This window comes from Harpia harpyja, chromosome 9 (assembly GCF_026419915.1).
Source record: "Harpia harpyja isolate bHarHar1 chromosome 9, bHarHar1 primary haplotype, whole genome shotgun sequence".
NCBI classification, from domain to species: Eukaryota; Metazoa; Chordata; class Aves; order Accipitriformes; family Accipitridae; genus Harpia; species Harpia harpyja.
Window position 1 is genome coordinate 41,460,318 of NC_068948.1, and position 20,278 is coordinate 41,480,595.

At 42.4% G+C, this 20,278-nt stretch overlaps 1 protein-coding gene across 1 annotated transcript; it reads left to right on the plus strand.

Moving 5' to 3' along the window:
• Window positions 1-1,437: 1,437 nt before the first annotated feature.
• On the plus strand, window positions 1,438-20,278 carry LOC128146098 (solute carrier family 2, facilitated glucose transporter member 11-like). Its single transcript, XM_052797200.1, has 13 exons — window positions 1,438-1,930; window positions 11,268-11,366; window positions 12,360-12,520; window positions 13,041-13,165; window positions 14,041-14,170; window positions 15,160-15,308; window positions 16,023-16,210; window positions 17,528-17,638; window positions 18,305-18,406; window positions 18,742-18,817; window positions 18,970-19,047; window positions 19,149-19,276; window positions 20,025-20,278. Exons 1-13 carry the CDS (start codon window positions 1,904-1,906, stop codon window positions 20,229-20,231), a joined length of 1,581 nt encoding a protein of 526 aa, XP_052653160.1. The 5' UTR covers window positions 1,438-1,903; the 3' UTR covers window positions 20,232-20,278.

Below are 20,278 nucleotides of genomic sequence, written 5' to 3' on the forward strand. Positions count from 1 at the left end.
CACCTCCCATCTTACAACAACATTCGTAGCCTATTCTAATCTTCACTTCACACCACTCAAAGCGTGAATGGACCAAATGTCTGTTGAGCCATTTTATTCTGTGCAAGGAAGCCATCCATTTTCTATCCATGTTCTTCAGCTTTAGAGCAAGATCCTGATCCTGACAATATGTGCCACTGGGACTGGAGGCACTTTCCAATATGGTTACAACATCTCCATCATCAATGCTCCAACTTCGGTAAGTACTGCTAGTCTGAGAGCGTCCTCCTGAGACAGACACTTCCTTAGTGTCCTCAGTCTGGCTATAAACAGTAGCCTGCCACTGAAAATACGCAGTCTGCTAATACTGAGGGTGAGAAGGGAAGGATGTGTTGTTCCCTCTGTATAATTCACATCTGAGGTACAGGACTTTGTTGTCAAGAGCCACCCTTGAGCAGGACCTAGTGTCACAAGAATTTATTCAGAAGCCTTGTTTCAACTGCTTTAGCAAATCTAATTCTAAAATTTTCCAACCTGCATCCTTTGAAATTGACTTTTGCCCTTAAATTCAAAGTCGGACCCATGAAATACATTTTTAAATTATCTGGGATAGGTACATACAGATACAAACCAAGTACAACTTTTCAACAGCTACAGTTTTACACTCTAACCCTCTGTTAAAAACACATCTAAGAACTGGAGGCTGTTTTCAACCAAAGGTTTGGAGGCATGAACACAGAATAAACAGATATATTGATAAGGAAGCCTTTACATTTCTCAGTGTCCTTCATCTCTATGTCATGGTTATGCAGCACTGTCATTCCCTCAGTACATCCAGACGTTCATGAATGAAACCTGGCTGGAGTGCACAGGCATTCCCCTTGAGAGCAACACGATACTGCTGCTGTGGTCTTTCACTGTCTCTGCGTGCCCTCTGGGAGGACGCACTGGGGCTGTTGTTGCTGGTCCCATGGCCATCATATTAGGAAGGCAAGAGAGTGCTGGATTTTATTTTAAGCTTTGCAGCTTCCATTAGTCCAAGAGGAATTATGAGCCCTACAGCACAATACCCGCCATAGTTAAAAATCATGAAAACATGTTTTCTGTCACAGATCAGTCTGCCATTAACATTCTGGCAGGGAGAAACTACCTAATATGGCAGTATTTAATGTCTCAAAACCCAATGGGGAACAGTTCTTTCCCCCACATTACCTTCTCATCATATTCTGACCCAGCTGAAGTGTTACAAGGATTTCAGCTCAACACCATACCACGGTAACCACCTACATAATCACCATCATTTTTGTGCTCAGTTTTCTGCCGTCCTTTTAAATAGGAAATCATGACGGAACAGTAGATCAGTCATCACATGGCCTACAACAGAAGGATCCAGCTGGCAACCTCAAGAGGTGGCTGACTGCATTTGTCCTTGTCTCCTCTGTCTACAAGCTGAGGTCAGCATTTGTCTGCCTTGCCCAGGTGTAAGCATGAACATTCAGCCCATGTATCTGGCAGAAAGTGCCCCAAAGAAGCTCAGAGGAGCTGTGGCCTTGACCTCTGCATCGTTTACAGCCCTGGGGTTGGTGCTGTGACAGGTTGTTGGACTCAAGTAATGTAGAGCAAGAAGACCAGTTTATACTTACTCTTCTCCTTTTTTTTTTCTTTTTTTTTCTTTACTCCCCCTCTTTTTTCTTTCTTTTTGAGTGTCCACATGCAGCAGAGGATGCTGGGCTCTTGCCAGGTTGTAAAATGTGCTGTGCAAATTATGTTGGTTTGTTTGGTTGTTTTTTTTTTTTCTCTAGGTAGCTACTAGGAGGGGAGGAGAGCTGATCATTCCTTTTATCTAGAAATGTGGTGCCTGCCCTGATCCAACTCATGGCTCTGCCTTGGTTCTCTGAAAGTCCCAGATACCTCTTGATTGACCATGGAGATAAAGAATCCTGCTTCTCTGGTGAGTTTAGGGTGACTGTTAGCCTTTCACTGAGCATGTGAGATCTACTGACTGGGCACATAAACAGTGAGAAGGTTGATTGCCTATTCTTAACATACAGTCCAGCACATTCAGTCCAAAGCAGATTGAAATGTAGACTTCTTTCCAAGACAAATATTCTGTTTGGTGACTCTGCCAGCCTCCTTAGATGAACATAAAAGCTTTAAGCCCAATACCATGGCTATGTCACTAGTCCCATGGATAATGTTTTTCTAAACAAGAGGACCATACTTGGTCTGTACAAAATATGTGGTGCCATCAATGTTTGTAATTGCATTAGCTGCTGCACCCTTAAATAGTGCCCAGGTGGTGGTTTGGTATGTATTTGTATGAACAACCACAGTAATTCTGAACGCAGATGAATGTATGCTTTTTTGCATCCTGCTTTTGTGCACAGTCTTGGGCCCCGACGTTTTGAGAATGGTGCCATAACTTTTACACGTAAGAAGTATCATATCAAGTTCCAAATATGATCGCTTCCTCTTTCCAAACTGAAGAACATTCTATAATCTTAAATATTTTTGATCTATTGAGGTAATTGAAAGGCGTCTTCCTACAAAAGACTTTTTTGCTACAATGGTAGGGTCAAAAGGTGGGACTTGTGTTCACAATGGCGAATATGTTTTGTAACTATGAAGTGAAATAAATGCTGGTTGAAGAGCTCATGACCAAATCTGAAGCCAATTCATATTAAGGGATTTGCTTAGATTTGTAGCATACAAATCCCCATATACAGAGCGGCTGGAATTAATTTCCGGGGAATATGTGCTGTGTACCAAGAACATCTTAATTGCCTGCATGTCCCAGGGAAGTCACTTGAGATCTGAGTCAGAAGCATGGCTGCTAAAATGGCACTGGTTGGAAATACTGTCTTATCAAACAATGGTCAGGGATTTGCACTCCCTTTCCCCCAAATCCTTCAAGAGGCTGCACCACAACTGGCCGCACCATAACTGGCCATCTCTGTGAAGGTAACACCACGATCACAGACTCTGTCCTACAGCTTTCTGCAGCCATCACTTGCTGCTCAATCCATCACCCTGCAGAGCAGGCAAACTGAAGGTAAAGTTCAGGGAATAAGGGGTTCCCTTGTCCTTGCAGCACTGCAGAAGCTCAGAGGCAACAGTGACCTGAGCGGAAGAGATGCTGGCTGAACAGGCTGCTGTTAAAGGTCTGAGAGCAAAGGACCCTTGGGAGCTCTTCCAAAATCCAGCTTTGAGGTGGCAGCTGATGAGTATCGTTGTGCTGAGCAGCACCATGCAGCTCTGTGGGAATGATTCAGTAAGCAGCCTGGCAGCCACAGCAGTCAGCGGCACTGCTGTATCGTGAGACATCAGTGCAAGCTCTTGGGTTTAACATTTCTGCTGCAGGGGAAGAACGAATAGTGGTCTGCTCTGCCTGTGGAGATCTTCAAACCTCAGGTGCATAGTTCCAAAGTACACCTGTGCATTATGGCAAGATTCAGAGGGACGCTGTCAAAATAGTCTGTATGACAGCGCATTAGTCATTCTCTGCATGATCCTTCAGGAAAAACAATGGGATGTATTTTCAGACATTTTCCCTCACTGCTTTCTCCTCTTTTCTCTCCCCAGATGTATTTTTATGCAGCTTACGTGTTCCAGGAGGCTGGAATTCCTCAGGACAAAATCCCATATGTTATAATCATCATGGGGAGCTGTGATCTGGTCATGTCTGTCACTTATGTGAGACTCTTAATGCACTCTGCTGACATGCCGACTCTGTTGAGTCAGTGAGGAGGCTGTTAATTACAAATTTTGGATTTACATTGCTTTTCATGCCAAGGAAACTCTTTATGTACAGCAGCCAGGCAGTCTCTCAGCACTCATGTCCAGACAGGTTAATGCAGAAGTATTTTGTCAGACACTGCATCATCGTCACTGTCTGAAATCTCTAAAAAATGTAACTCTCTTGCTAGTGACAAGATAGTGGCAGAGTTTAGGCTGCAGCTGGGACATTCTCGTCTCCCCTGAACACCCTTCTTGCCTGACTCCTGCCAGCAGACTCTTTCCTTTGACTTTTCCTTTTTATGCTAAGAAGTGGACAACATCCTTAAAGTAGTTGTAGAGCGAACTAGGCATGGAGTATTGAAATGGGAAGAGGGAGCAGGCAGGAAATATAAACACAAGTTAAATATCTTGTTTTATTTCCCTGGGTTACTTTGTGCAAAATGTGATTCTAGATTATGCTGGTCAGAGGCCACTGCTCCTAGGCAGATGTGTCTTCATGGCAGGATGGGCCATTGGCTTCATGGTTGCTCTGAGCCAGCAGGTAATAAACTTAATTATTTAAGTGGAATGGAGTTGGGCTTTGCCTTTTATATGACTGGGGTTTTTAGTGGTGGCAAATAAGTGTAAGTGCCCTCACTGTTTTTCCGTTTGTCTCTGTGGCTGTAGATTCAGATTAGGTGGATGCCTTTATGTCAGCATGGCCTGCATTTTCACCCTTATCTTGAGCTTTGGAATTGGACCAGGTCAGTTTCCTCAGTGTTTTCACTGAAACTTTTGGGTCCTGCAGGGCTTGGAGATGTGTGCAAGCAGCTTATGGAAACTCTAAGACCCTCTTTAGCCACAGCACACTCAAAAGAATGAGGCAATTTCTGCCAGCAGTTTTCAGCTGTTTCATGGGGGCTTGCATGCCCCTGGCAGTCAGTGTTGTGCAGGGACAGTCTGTGCCGTTCTCTGTCTCGTTCCTCCTTACAGCCATCTTGTGATGGCACTTGGAGGCAATTCTTGTCTTAAATGGACAACAAGGTTTTGATTTGCTGCCCAATCCATTAGGGCTGTAGACCAGCATTTTTAATGCTTCACTTTAACCCTAGAGATTGACAGCTATGTCATCTGATTATTTACTTGCAGATACCTGAAAGCACAATTTCCACATCTATTTGTTAGCCTACTAACATGCATTTTCTTGGCAGAATCCGTTAGTTTTTGTGGTCGTGGGGGCAGCACACAGGCTGTGTGCGTGTGCAGATGTTTGCGCCATGTGTGAGTAGATGTGAGGTTCTGTTCACTTACATGAGTTTGAAAGAAGGCAAGTGAGAAAAGAACCAAGCTGCCACTGTCGCATGCCACATGAGTTGGCAGTAATTTCTTGTCCCAGTCCCTACGGTGCCATAGGGTTGAATTAATTATAAGCTATTCTCACAGTTGGGTCCTGGTGAGAATAATGTGGATTACAAAACCTTTCCTGGCAGTTTATTCTAACATGAGAGTTTGAATAATTAGCCAGTCCTTAATATTTAACCTAAAATTTCCCCACTGCAGTTAATCTCTATTACCACTTGTTCTGGCATTGTTGACTAGTGAGAATAATTTACTGTTCTCATATACTTCATGTTGCTTTTGCTTGTTAGTATATGTTCTCTGGTTTTTAATATAATGTTAACGGTATTATTAACTTTCTTGCCATTTCTTTTTCCAGCTGGTGTAACAAGAATTCTCCACACAGAGGTTTTTGATCAAATGTCCTGGCCAGTTGCTTACATGATCTGTGGCTCTCTGCTCTGGTTCAACCTATTTCTGGTTGGAACAGCCCTTCCATTCATTGTGGTGGGTTCCCAAGGCAAAGCAACCACCTGCAGCTCTTTAGTGTTTTGTACAAGAAAGAGGCTCTTATAGTGACCAGGAAAAGAGACAGGGCCTGGAATATCACAAGCTGCAGTCACACAGCAAGATAGCACTGCCACGAAAAGTATCTTTGTGAGGAAAGTGGTCAGAACTCCTCTAAACCAAACTTCCTCCATGTTCCCTACTCTGATTTCTGATGTGAGGCTGGAAGACTATTAATATGGGGCATGGATGACCAATATTCCTCCTCTGTCCTTGGCTGAGAACAGCTGGGACTAGAGTTGTGATGTAATTTCCCTTGGCCAGACCCTGGCATCATTCCCTAAGGTGATTCCTGAAGTGAAAGGGAGCAGAACTCCACAATATCCAATCCTGTCTTATTTCCTACTGTGGGTCCCCATTCTATACAAGTACATATAGAGAGAAAGACAGAAAAAGACATTTTGAGATACTACTCTTCCTGCTCTGTCAAATCTCCCAAACTGTGCGGGGGACCTGTTGCATCTAGGCATGTGAGGCCCTCACCAGGGTGTACAGAAATACTCCCCGGGTGAAGTTAGTCCACACAGGAACAGAGATTAGTGGCCTATTTGTCATCATACAGAATTTCACCAACACGGTCTTGTTTTTTTCCTCCTCCTCAGAAAAGTCTAGCACATTTCTGCTATGATGTCCCTTTCCTTGTGGTCTGTGTCTGCACTGCACTCCACATTGGGTTTTTCCTTCCTGAGACAAAGGGAAAGTCCTTCCTGGAAACCTTGGAGGAGTTCAAGAAATGGAACTTCAAAGCTCAGACCCATGCAGTTTTTTATAAAGGCCCTAAAGAGATCAAACCCACCATGTAGCAGAAGAGAGGAGGATGGTATCTGGGGGAAATTCTGCAGTGGTTGTGTTCTTTTGCAGGGACACTAAGAGAGAAGTAGGGTTAGGGACAATATATTACTCTTAGGGTCTTAGGTTCACCTTGAAAAGATATACGTGAACTGGTATATCCCAACGAAAGTTTAATAATCTGTTTTCAGTTTTTAGTGCTAAGTAACACATACATATTTTAGAATCCATATTAGAGAGTGACAGAATGATGCCTTATTCTATCATCAAGCAACACCATGCAATGCTTTAGCAAGTTTCTTCTGAATTTCTTCTATATTTCTACTCCAGACAAACAGTAACTTCCATCTCAGAAGCCTTTCTTTCCTTGCCCCTGAATCTGGGCTCCCTAACACAGAAATTAATACGATTAAGTTCTGTTTTCAGACACCAGATGGAATTCTCAGTACCTTGTCTTGGTGCTCCCCTTGTTTCTGTTATTAAGTGATTTCAAATAGACCCCTACTTGTTGAGCAATAGTGAGCAGTTAATTATTTTCAGCTATAAAAACATGTGACACATGGATTAGGAAGAAAGCTTCTAGTACTTGCTAAGTGGCTTATTATACAACTGACTTTTGGGCATTGTTTTGCAGACTATTTATTCTGGACTGGTTTTCTTCATGGCTTGTTTGTTGTCTTCCAGACAACTTGTGTTGCAAAGCACAAGTAATTCTCTAGTCCAACTTGTACTGCTCTCACGGACACTGCTGGTGCATCTTGTTGGGTTTTACACCTGCGCTCTGCTAAGGTTAGGGTATGGTGAGGAGCTCTTATAGCAGCAGCTTATTTTGGATGTGGAGATTTAGATCACAGCAGAACATTCTTCACAGCATGTTCTTGTTGTCTCCATACAGCGTATTGGAAAAGACCCAGATGTGGTACTGATTCTTTTTAGCTAACCTGGTACAGAACAGGGCAACATTCCTCATTTAATATTGCCTTTCACAGGCATTGGGTTGACTGGTGAAATTTGTTCCAGTTTCTTCTCAAAATCATAATCAAGCCATCTCTTTTCTTTTGGCTTTGTTTGTATGAAAATCACAGCACTGCTGATGGTTGCAGCAAAGAAGAACACATACATTTTCAAAATAAGTAGTTAAAGTTTCTTTCAGTATATTTTTTAACTGCATTTTTAAAAAAATACAACATTTTTGAATGACAAGACTGTAAACATTTCCGGAGTGTATTACTGTCATGCTGGGCATGAGTGGAGCAGCAGATCTATTGCTCAGAAGAGGAGTCTGTGCAAGAACTGTCTTTCACTACCTAAGGTTTATAACAGAGGAAAAATAAAACTAAACTTTTGTTCATTTGTGATTGCTGCTATTTTAGAAGTCATTTGTATACAGACATGGGCAAGAGCAGGTATCTCTGCTCTTGGATGACACTGAGATTTTGAAATACACAGGATTTTGAGACAAGACAATCAAGAGCAGGACTCCGTGGAGCTGGGAACTGCAGAGATACTTTTCATTTCTATAGTTTGGAGAGAGCAGTTAAGGGGCAGATGGAAAGAATAAAACACACAGTCAAAGCAAAAAGTGCTGGTACCATCATGATGGTATCAAAATATTCTGTCATTCCTTTAGTGAGGACCAGAGAAAGGACAGGAGACAGAAGTGAAGCAAAGAAGACAAGGCAGTAGAAAAGATACAGGCTAGGAAGCAGGGGATGGACTGAAGAGACTGCCTGGGCAGAGGGAGGGACCTGGCACACACTGCTGAGATGTACACGTCAGAGAAGAATTGGTTAAGACTGGGAGAAGTTCTCCAATGTCCAGAGGTCCTCACCTTGGCCACTTTTGTGGCTACTCCCACGAGTCAGTATTGTTGTGCCTTTCCCCAGAGCCCTGGAAGGACAGAGGCTGTCTGCACCTGACAGTATGAAACACGCCTGTTCAGAAATTATGCACATTTACTTGACTTCCTGAGTTTCGGAGCCAGTCCTGCGAGTACATGTGTCAGAAAACACTAATTCCAACCTCCAGCTTTTTTTCTGACTATGGCCTGAAATCAGGTGTCTTTAGACTGATTAAGCAAAGACAAACAGTGGTTACATTTTAATTGGTCTACTTGGTTACATTTTAATTGAAGCATTTAACAAGTTGGTTAATTGTTACTGAATTAAAACACCTTCAACTGAAAAAATATATGACACTTGTTTAGGTCACTTTTCTTACCCTGTGAAGTGTTAAGCAAAAATACGTCTTGAAAAGTGATCCTCAGAGATTCATAGTTCATATTATTGTTTACAAATCAAATCACCATGCACCGTTGGATTGATTAATAACTATCAACACCAGAGAAAAATAGTTACTGCTGCTGTCCTCAGACAATGCTCCTCTGCACAAGCCACCTCTCACTTCCAACCCAGCTGGGGCTGGGATTCTTCCAGACACCGAAGACACGCAGCATCCTAGCTTGGGGAACTGCCAAGTGCAGCCACTCACCAGGAGAAAGAGTCTCCCCCTAAGCTGTTTGAGTAACTTGTAAAAGAATTTTAACAGAACCATCTTGGAGACTGCTAGATAAAGAGGCCCTTTGAGAATTATGGATAAAAGTAAAGATGTAATTTATTTATTTTACAGTCAGGATTTAAGACAGACATTCAACTTTCCTACCACCTACCGTATATTACAGGGACACACACTTGAACTTTCAGGCAATGACCATTGCTGTTAAAGTGTCAACTGATCCCATAATTCAAGAGTTGAATGCATAGGCTTAGTCAGGCTTGGTCAAGTCAGGCTTCAGAAGGCTTTGCTGTATTAAGGCTCAAAGTAGCAGTCAGGAACTTTTCCTTTAAATGTGATAACTGATTACCCAACCTATGACCTGGAGAGTCCACGCCAGTCCACTCTAGTTTGCGCCAGTATCTGGACTTTGGCTTCCATCAGTGCCTTTTTTATTGTCCTTTTCTCATCTCCTGCAGCTCATATTATTTGTCAGCTGCTGCTGGAGCTTCTTTTCCCTAGTGACCTGGCATGAATGCACAGCTTGCCAAAATTATCTGCAGTTTCATCAGTAACCAACACAATAATGACAAACCAAATAGCAAGAACTTCATGACAAACCAAAGGGAGTGTAAACACCAAGAAAGAATGAAATGACGTGTTGAAATATTATCTCAGGCTACTCTTTCTCTACATATAGAGTGACTTTTTCCAAAGTAACCAAACAAAGCATCAGGAAAGACCTAGTCTGCAAGTGGCGATGACTACCTTTGCATGCAAGTTGGTATATGTTTATCTTTTTTTTCCCCAAATAGAATTTTTGCATACTTTTCCTTTCTGCTATTCTAAAAGACCTGTTGCATAAATTAAGTACAGAAAAAAAAATCTGAATCAGATGTGGTTAAAATAATCGTATGAGGTCATATCTGAAAGATACCAAATATCTTGCAAGGAATTATCTTTAAAAAGCAAAGAAAACTGGATTTAAGATCATGTTTATATTTAATGTCTGATACATAACAGGGGAAGACAAACCAAGGGAATTCAGAGCACAGCAACAAAAAAACCCTATATGATTTGATAGATGGAGGAGGGCTGGAAGACTGAAAAAGTCCTCCACAATAAAAGAGTTATGAATAACAAAGTATCTGAAAGCTGTAAACACCAAAGGATGGAAAACAATCCTTTCTAGTCAAGGAAGTATAGGAATGGATACCCTGAAGAGATAAAACAAAAATGTTTTTAAAAAGCAATTTTAGGATGACTATTAATTTAAAAAAATCTTCCTGAATTAAAAATCTATTAGACTAGAAAAATCACCCAAGAGATGCAACAGAAGAAGCAAGCAGTGGTGTTATAGTACAGAATGGGGATGAGACTAAGAAATTTGCTGCAGGTGCAATATAAAATTTGCACTTAGAATAGGGCTTACTGATTTTTTTGCTGATGGGGAGTTTCCTGCTGATGTGTGGCATTTTTTGTAGCACGAAGGATGGTAGGGATGTCTAGTAGGAGAGACTGTGAATCTCATTTCTTCCTAGTGCTTTGACAAACAGGAGATTATTGTCATTTAATATATGAGTGTGCCAAATACCAAATTTATTTAGAGCTGACTCCTTTGAAGCCAGTGATATTGCAACGCGGATAAATTTGATGCCCATTCAAGCAATGGCATTCACCTGATTAGAAATCAGCTTGTAAATGTTTGGCAGTCATTGTTCAGCATTGCTTTTGAATATTATCTGTTCTAGAGATAGAAGTGCAGCATCATGCCATCATTGCTGGACAGAATATCACTAGGACACTCAGTAACAGAGAACAGTGGGAGTGGGAGGAATGGGATATGCATGTACCACAGTACTATATTGTGGGGGTTACTCTTAAGCCTCCTATCAGATATAGTTCTAAGAAAGGATGAATAAACAATGAAACCAGGAATGCCCTTCAATCCCCAAATGTTTATCCAGTCTCAGCCAAGTCACTGAGCAAAATATTCATTTAGGTGACATAACAAGTGGGAAAGGAGAAGGAGAAGAAAGGACAAATAGAATCGTGCACATAATGCTTGCACATTGCACCATGCTCCTGCAAATAGTTGCCCTATGATAGTGCAGATTAAGATGGCCAAAGCTGAAAACAGAAGCACTGAAGTGTGTAACTGGGTTCTGGGAGACAGCTACAAGCTTTGCCTCTCACATTTCTCACTGTCCTTTGCTTTAGTAGCTGTGGTCTTCTGTTGCACTCTGCACTGGCTCCTTGGTCTCAGAGGAGGCAGGTGCATGGCATTGCTCAAGCTGTTAGAGTTCCTGGAGGTAAAACAGGACAGCTGGGGGCATGTCTGAATAGCTGTACCAGCTTTGTTTGCTGTTTTTATTTCCTGCCAGAAAATGAGCTACAATCTCTTCCTTCTGGCTTTTGTCCTGGGCATTGGTGGAGCTTTCCAGTATGGGTTGCAAGTCTCCATTATCAATTCTCCTGCTGAGGTAAGCACGGACAGCTCAAAACTTGAGCTGCCAGCATGGATTTCAGTGTTCTCATGCATTCCTGCCTCTATATGCAATCAATAACTTTTTCATTTCTGCTCTCAAAACTAGACTTATTGTGGTTTCTTGGTTCTAAGAGTGGCTGCTATTGCTCTTTTGTTTCATTTAGCAGAAGTTAAATGTCTGGTGTGACAGAACTGGGAAAGGGGAGGATGAGTGATATCTATAAAGTCAGCCATTTCCCCCTTACTGAGTTGGATTACTTACAGGACATACTCCTCTTTCCAGTGCTCAGGGAGTCCTTTGTACCATGTGCTTGGCCACATACACTAGGTCTAAGTGACTGTAAGGTGAAATAGGACAGGGAAGGACTGTAGTTCTATAGCTGAGGTCAGCAGTGATACCTGCAGCTGGAAAAGGAAAATCAGGGGACAAGTTTGTCATCCTGAATGGTGCCAAGGACATTGAACTCATACTATTACCACATTAGGAACCCTCATGAAGAATGAGGGTGCCATGGAGGTTATGAACAGTAGGTCAGAGAGACCCCACAATGGGCCACATCAAGCGACAAATCCTGATCTCACTGAAGTCAGTTGAAGTCAAACCTGGATTTCACCCAAGGCATCAGACAGGAAGCAGCAGGTGGACAAGAGAGACAGAGAGACAAGCAGGAATGGCAAGGAAGATCGGGTAGCAAAACAATCAGGGTTTAGCACATAAACAGAAGACCAACCTGCCACTCTCTTAGTGACACTCACCATTGATATTTAATATTGAGATATTTATTCATTGCACCTTGTTGCTAAAACATTAACTCCGGGGATGTTAGTGGCAAAATTCGCTTTGATTTCACTGGGGCTAAGATTTCAACCAAGGTGTTGATAGAAATGTATCAAAAAGAGCAGTAAGTAGGTAAGAGAAGTAAAAAAGAGGTGCAATTATGCAAAAACATGTTGACTGAGTCCATTGGTTTCTGTTTTTCTTTTAAAGTACATCAAAAGTTTCATCCGTGAGACCTGGCTGAAGAGATACAGCTCTTCTCCCAGCGAAGACATGATTACTTTGATGTGGTCCTTTGTTGTGTCCATTTACAGTATCGGTGGGCTTCTGGGGTCCTTGTCTGCTGGATATTTGTCTGTTAGATTTGGAAGGTAGGAATAGTGACTACATTAGTCTTTCTGTTTACACCCACAACTGCAAAAATAAGTGACTATGTCCTGGGAGAAACACTGCTTGTAAAGTGACACTGTGAGCAGCCCAGACCAGCTTCAGATGAAGGATCAGTTCAGTGAAGAAACAGAATGGCAAAATCTGCCAATGATCACAAAAAAAATCATAGCCTCTCGCTTATGAATTCCAAAGCAAATCCAGTCCAGAGAAATCACATGAGGAGTGCATGCATTTTAAAGTGAATTTCACAGACGACTGCTCACAAAGCTTGTTCTTCAGTGTAGATATTGGCTCTACTAGTGGCATCAAAAGCTTCAACTAGCTTGTCAGTCCATGACAAAGTTTTCCCATTCCCATTTCCCATTTACTTCACCGCAGCTGATCTCAGAGGCTGGCACAAAGTCTTTGACCATGGCTCTGGCACAATTCATGCCACTTCTGTCAGGCTGTGAATGACACATGGACGATATTTACGCTCACATTAATTTAAATGAATTCCAGGAAGAAAGCCATGCTGTTCGCCAATATCCCTGCTTTGCTGAGCGCAACTCTGATGGGACTTAGCCGGCTGTGTGGATCCTTTGAGATGGTCATTGCTGGAAGATTATTTTCTGGAGTGTGTGGAGGTAAATTAGCATTCCTACCTATGGTATTAAATAGTTGGGAGAACCAGTGACTGAGGGTCACAAAGATTTACCAAACTGAGTATACCGATCACAGATTTTTACTAAATTCTGCAAAGGGCCTGATTGCTGAATGCATTTTTAACTAAATAAGAAAACAGAAACATAATTAAATTAATCACGTGTAACATCTCCATTTCTCATTCTTTTATCTTTACATCCAATCCATATAAAAAGTACTGCCAACTTGTGAAAAAGCCAACATATGCAATATTTCAGGGGAGCATGCTCACTATATAGAAAGCTGACCTCTGTTGTTTCTGTTGCTGCTTGTTGTGGCTGATATGGCCTTCCATATTACAGACAAGGGAACGGTTTTCATGCTGGGCAATTCTAATTTCCACATGCCTCAGAAGGTTACATTCTGTCAGTGTTTTCAATCCCTGAGCAATTGGATAAAGATAATACTAACCAGCAAAAAAAATTCACTGAGCAAATGGAATATATAGCATTTGTTAACTTGTTGGTTTCAAGCACAAAATAAGGCACATAGCATCCTGAGTAGACACTGAAATATATAATCTAGATTAAAGGGAGTAACAGCAATCCTGTATATGTGGCTGTAGGAAACATTGTAAGAGAAGGCCAGCCTGCTGAAGGACAGATTTCCCAGGGGAACGTACTTGCTTAATGAAATATTTAGCAAAGATGCAAGGCCACTGTAGTGGGAACATGCTTCATGTCAGGCAGACACATACTCAGCATGGTTAAAAAAGTGTCTCAGAGCCTAACCCTATATGCTTTGCCTGTAATGGTCCCCTCCAAAACACCAGACCTATGGGAGTCTGAATTGCCCTAACAGTCATTTGTCACTGCAGGCTTAGCTCTGAATATCCATCTCATGTATGCTGGGGAATGTGCCCCACAGAAGCTCCGCGGCCTGATTGCCTTAACAGCTTCTACTGCCACTGCTGTCGGAAAGTTTGTAGGATTTGCTCTGGGTCTCAGGTAAGGGGGTCTGAGAGCTATTTAATTTATTGTTATTAAAATATATGCATATATCAATGCAAGCTTAGGATAGGCAAATCAGTAACTATTTTTAGACATGTTTTCAGGGTACCCTAGGCAGCCAAACTGAATTAGCTCAGCCCAAATTCCTGACTTAAGTGAATGGGAGACAGAAATCATACAAAATATTTAACCCTGAAGAACACTGTTGCTTCCTAGCAAAGACAGATCAAAATACAAATAATAAAAAACTTTAACAGATTTAAATGGGTTTGAAAGAAATTTATCTTTCGCAAGAACTGACCTTTATGTTTTATTTTTTTAGAAGGAGCAGGGAATATCAGATCCATCCAAACTTTCTTGAAAATACACACAAACCGGCACACCCACTCATCAAACACACACGCAAAACCAGAAACATATGGTGGATTCATTCACCCTAGCACAGGCTCCTTCTGCCTGTCCTGTGCCAAAGATGGTCCGTCCCGTTCCCAGGGCATGCATCATTCTGGCAACAGTATTCTCAAAGCTGCAGGAAACCCAGTGGCTGCTATTTGGGGCAGTCAATATCAGGCTGATAACCCGTGGATCCTATCTTAATTGTAACTTGAGACTTTGGATCAGAATCAGAGGGATCAGCCACCGCGGGTTCTTTCTTCAGTGCTTGTGCAGGGACACCGTTCGTCCCCGTGGGCCCTGAGCTGCTGCAGGAGGATGCAGTTAGCCTTGCTGCACTCGCCACTGAGCAACAGGTGGCTACACTGTGTAATTGGCGTGCTGCAGGCAACAGCACTCTGCTCTCCCCTTCCACCTCCCATTGAGATTTTCATTTTTCTGGGCTGAGAAATGCTGGAGACTCCTTGGCGCGAGCAGCCAGAACGCGAGCAGCCAGAACACACGCAGCAGGGCCGAGGGACCACCCTGTGTCAGCGTGTGCTCACATGGCCAGCAGTTGCTCAGCTCCTCTCGCTCTGCTGGTTTTGTTTCAGAGAAGTTCTCGGAGTAGATGCTCTCTGGCCTGTTCTCATGGCAGTCAATGCGCTTCCCGCCCTCTTTCAGCTTCTCACCCTCCCCTTCTTCCCAGACTCTCCCCGCTACCTGCTCATTGACAAAAAGGACAAAGAGGGATGCATCAAAGGTAAGGAAATGGTCTTTTGGCTCTGAAACCACCTTCAGCTTAAATGAAAGACAGCCTCTTCTGTTTTGATATTAGTGCTTTCTTGGCACTAGTCTTTCCCTTACCCTCTGCCAGGATCTTCTGAGGGACGTGATCACACAGAGCTTGTATTTCCATCAATACAGATTCTGCCCTGAACAGTCAGGGTGTGGATATGGTACTTTCTGGCTCTGTGTAAGGAAGAGATGCTCTTTACTGTCATGCTATATCCGTAAACATTCCAGTTCTTCGGTAACCCTAACAGCAACTACTGACATAAACAGAGAAACAGTTATTGTGGGTTTTTAACTATAAAAAGAGAGAACTCTTTAGATATAGACTTATTTTTTAATGTAGGAGTCATTTTTCCTTGTCTGTGTTTTGGTGTGTGCACTAGAACTGCACCTTTAGCAGGACAGTATTTGGGGAAGGATTGGTAAGACTTTAGGTGTGATTTACATTGAAACACTGTAAGCAGCTATTGGCCAAAGGTGAGGTTGTGATTATGGGTAAAAATAGGTAGCAATGAACTTGGATCTGTGCCTAATCTGAACCCAGATCTCTAGGAAGTTCACACAAGCACAGAGCCTGAAGCTCAAATAAGACACCCTGCAAGGCAGGAAGTAATCCTCTGAATTCATGTCTGTGCTGGTTAGCTTGGACCAGGAGTCATCTTCTGTCTTTGTCTCCTTCCAGCTGTGAAGCAGCTCTGGGGAGATGGTGACCATATGGCCGAAATAGATGACATGATGGCAGAGCAGGAAGCCATCCGTGGGGAGAAGGCTAAGAGCGTTTGTGATCTTTTTCGTGACAAAGCTGTCCGTTGGCAGCTCATCACTCTCTTCCTTGTTGCCTCATGCATGCAGTTAATTGGCGTCAATGTGGTACGTCTGCTACTTTTCTCTGCTTTCTAGATTGCTTGCAGTTTCTTGGCAAAAAGTAAGCTCTGCAAAGAGTAGTAAAATGCTGACTGCAACAGTGACTGTAAGGAGGGGATCTGTTGTTACTGTTCCTTATAATGATTTCCCGTGGAAGTTTGGGACCTGGGATAAGTCAAGAACTGTGTTTTAGCAAGTGTCATCTGAAGGCATCTCTATGGATTACCCTGTTATGATAAGAGAATGGAAGGGGATAAAATAAAATCCCAAATACAGAACAAGAAAAGAACAGCATGACCTCCTCTGGGTCTCTGAACTCCAGAATGCACTACCCAAAATTGTTCAGCCATTTCAGTACAAACTGAGTCAGGTTTGTAACGTACACTGGCAGTGCATTTCCATACTCTTGCCTCTTTGGGTTTCTTTTTAAATCCTTTAACTTTGCACTTTCTCAGATTGCAGACAATTACAACATCCCAGTTACTGATATATACTCTCTAATATATCTTTTCTCTGTAACTATCTTTATATATGTTTCAGTAGATAGTATTGAGTATTGGAATAGTTATTGTATAAAATGAGCTTATGGTAAAAGCATAAAAGTTTCAGAATCCAGATTATCTTGATTCACCATCCCTGGAGGTATTTAAAAGATGTGTAGATGTGGTGCTTAGGGACATGGTTTAGTGGTGGACTTGGCAGTGCTAGGTTAATGGTTGGACTTGATGATCTTAAAGGTCTTTTCTAACCCAAATGATTCTATGATTCTATGATTAATTTTGCAAATTCAGAAAGACTTCAAGATTCATAAGACCCCTTTCTATCCTCACTAGTGCAGCAGTAACTATACCATGAAGGACCAGTAGAAATTGAGCATATTAACAGTGGAGTTTCTTATGCTTTAGGAGTGCTTACATCTGGAAAAAATTATGACTATCAAAATCACTGCAAAGGCTTAAAGATGATGTAGAAAGATAATTTAAACCATTTGTTTAGTATATACTGTCCACATTTCTGTATGCTTCTCATCCAAAGTACATGAGATGCTAATACACGTGGAAGATGTCAGAATTATAAACTGTAACATAAAAAGCAAGCAAAAAAAGAAGAAAAAGGCTGTATTTGTTACTGAGTTCAACACAGAGCTGCTAGTAAAAACTGTTTGGCACAAATAAGCCACATGAAAACATTGAGGATTAGTTACTGAAATCAAGATTTTCACTTTTGTTAAGGCCTGATTAGTTATTTTCTGTCAAAAAAGACAGAAGCTAGTGTAAACATGATCACATGGGTACAGCCTTCACACATTTCTATGCTTTCCAGGTTTACTTTTATGCATACAGTGTCTTTATAAAGGCTGGAATCCCCCCTGCTCAAACCCACTATGTCTCCCTGGGAGTTGGGATCACCGAGATCCTCACCACAGTTCTGTGTGTAAGTGGCTCTTCAGCTGAATTTCATTCTGCTGTAATGCATGGTTCATTTCAATACTCAGAACTACTGTAAAAGGAGCTTCAGGAATCAAACTTCTGCAACAAATCAACCATAGTACTTTGCACTGATCACACAAAATCATCTCTACACACCATGCAAACATGGGCATATATATTCAATTTATGGTAGGACAGGAGAGTATTTCCCTCAAAATGACGACCCAGCCTGAGCCAGCCTTGGGAGTTCCAGTTTCCCCTGTAGGAAGGGCAGGTGACCATCCCTGAGTCCGCTTGTCAGTAAGACTAACGGCTGTAGGATTCATGGCAATTAACAGTGCAAGCATTTCCTTTTTGCTCTCTTGCTATCCTTTGCCTGCAGAGTGCCATCTCAGGCCTCCTCTGCCTGGGCAATGCTTCTTGCAGCCCTGCACGTCCCCACCTTCCCCTGCCTCCCTGCACCTCTTGGTCCTGCTCAGGACCTTTATGCCTTTATGCCTCAGGACCCCAGATGCCTTTACTCACCCTCCCAGAGGAGGTACCACATCCCAGTCCCTGACTCTGAAGACATCCCCTACCTGGCCAGTGAAGGCAGCTACTGCAGCAGCTCACCGGTGCCTGCTTTTAAGGTCTGTCCTTTGGAGCTGACAGCATGTCCTCCTGGTTGCAGGGTTTCCTAATTGAGCGTGCAGGGAGGAAGACACTGCTGTGGAAAAGCTACACTGTTATGGCCTTGGCTTTAGGGCTCCTCACAGTCACGCTTTCACTACAGGTAAGACCTCACACATTAGAGCTGTATCCTGTCTTCATGTTTTATTGTATGGCAGATATTACTATTTCCCTCCACCCAAATAACTTTTTAGTGGGAGTAGAAGTACTTTTGGGGCTAACCATCGTACTAACAGACATCCGCTCCCAGACATGTACATGCAGATTAAAGCCAATAGCTTTAATACAAACATGATCACCGCCAAGACTATCTTCTTGTGAAGTTTCTGGAAGTAGAGGAAACAGATGTATGTTCAACATTGACATACTTAGCAGTGATCAATGTTCTAATGGAGCTGGATAAATAAAATCTTAATTGCTTTTCATTTCCTACCATAGGATTCCTTTTCCTGGATACCATACTGCTCTGTTGCACTCATCTTTATTTTCATCATGAGCTTTGGCATTGGGCCAGGTTGGTATTTTCTACTGGAATGGTTTCATAAACTCATTCCTTCCTCACTGCAGCCTTTAGGAGAGGTCCCAGGCATAGCTGTTCCACAGTTAGCGTGAATCTCTACTCCTGATTCAGCGCAGGGGTAGATATTGCCCTCCATACTGTGGTAGGAGGTAAAACTTCATTTCATATTGTATTCCTACATGCCTTCCTCCTGAAGAGCCAAGCAGCACCTCAAACACTTCCAGGTCAGTTAAAACCATTAACTTCTGTGGCAATATGAAGTGTGAGTTACAGAAGCAGCTTGCAAAATTTCTAAACTTCCTTTTTTCTCCAACATTTTTTTCAGCTGGAGTATTATGCCCCTTGCCCACAGAAATCTTTATTCAGTCATACAGACCAGCTGCTTATGTTTTTAATGGTGCTACAAACTGGATCCAACTATTCATCCTTGGACTTTTGTTCCCTTTCATTGTGGTAAGCAAAGTAGGGTGTTTTGTTTCGGTTCAGAGGAGTTTAGACCCTTTTTGAGCCCAGAGCATACTTCTCTTTTTCAACACTTCATGCAAAGGACAGAGCCCAAACTAATTGCAGTTCTGATGGCCTCTTTCTTTTTACCCAGATTTCTAGTGAAAGCCCAGCAGAACCACAAAATGCTGCTAACTCTACACACAGTTAGAGGGTGACACTGGCAAACACAGAAGTGGTGACAGAGGCACCAACACTGTCAGACGTCATCTGAATGTTATGAGGGACTCCCTTCTTTTCCCCCCTTGTCCTGTATGTGCATCTCCTTTGGGGTTAATGTGGAAAATGGGTAGTCCCAGAGATCTCACCCAGCACTTGTAAGTAGCAGGAAACTAAAGCCTTTGCAGTTTTGGACTGTGCAAGGAGGGGCAGAGCTAACACACTACGTACCTTCCACAGTCTAGCACAGACTGAGAAGGATGGAGCAGAAAGGAAGAGTAACTGAAGCTCAGTGCTTCTCTGAATTGTCAGTGACAATCAATCTCTGCCGAGCATACAACTTTCCTCCTTAAAACAGGGAAGGAGAATTAGTTCATCTTACCACTCGGTGCCATTCCCCAGGTGGCAGCAAGCAGGATTTACATCAACTGAGTCCATGACCAAGTTTTTTAGTAAATACAAAACCAGAAACTTCATATCATAAGAGAAAGAAATCTAGATCAATTTATATGAACATGTTTTGTCTCTTTTCCTACAGGAAGGTCTTGGTAGTTTCTCTTTCATCATTTTCCTGACATACTGTCTGTCCATGGCTATCTTTGTCTTCCTGGTTATGCCAGAGACCAAAGGAAAGACCATGCTGCAGGTCATGGAGGAGTTCAACCGCCTGAACTACCGTGGAAAGAAGAGACAGACAGCCCTACAGCAGAGTAACTGCTCAGTGATGACTGTTACTAGACTTTAATAACAAACTCTCCACTCCATATTTTGCTGTTTTATTACTGTAGTGCC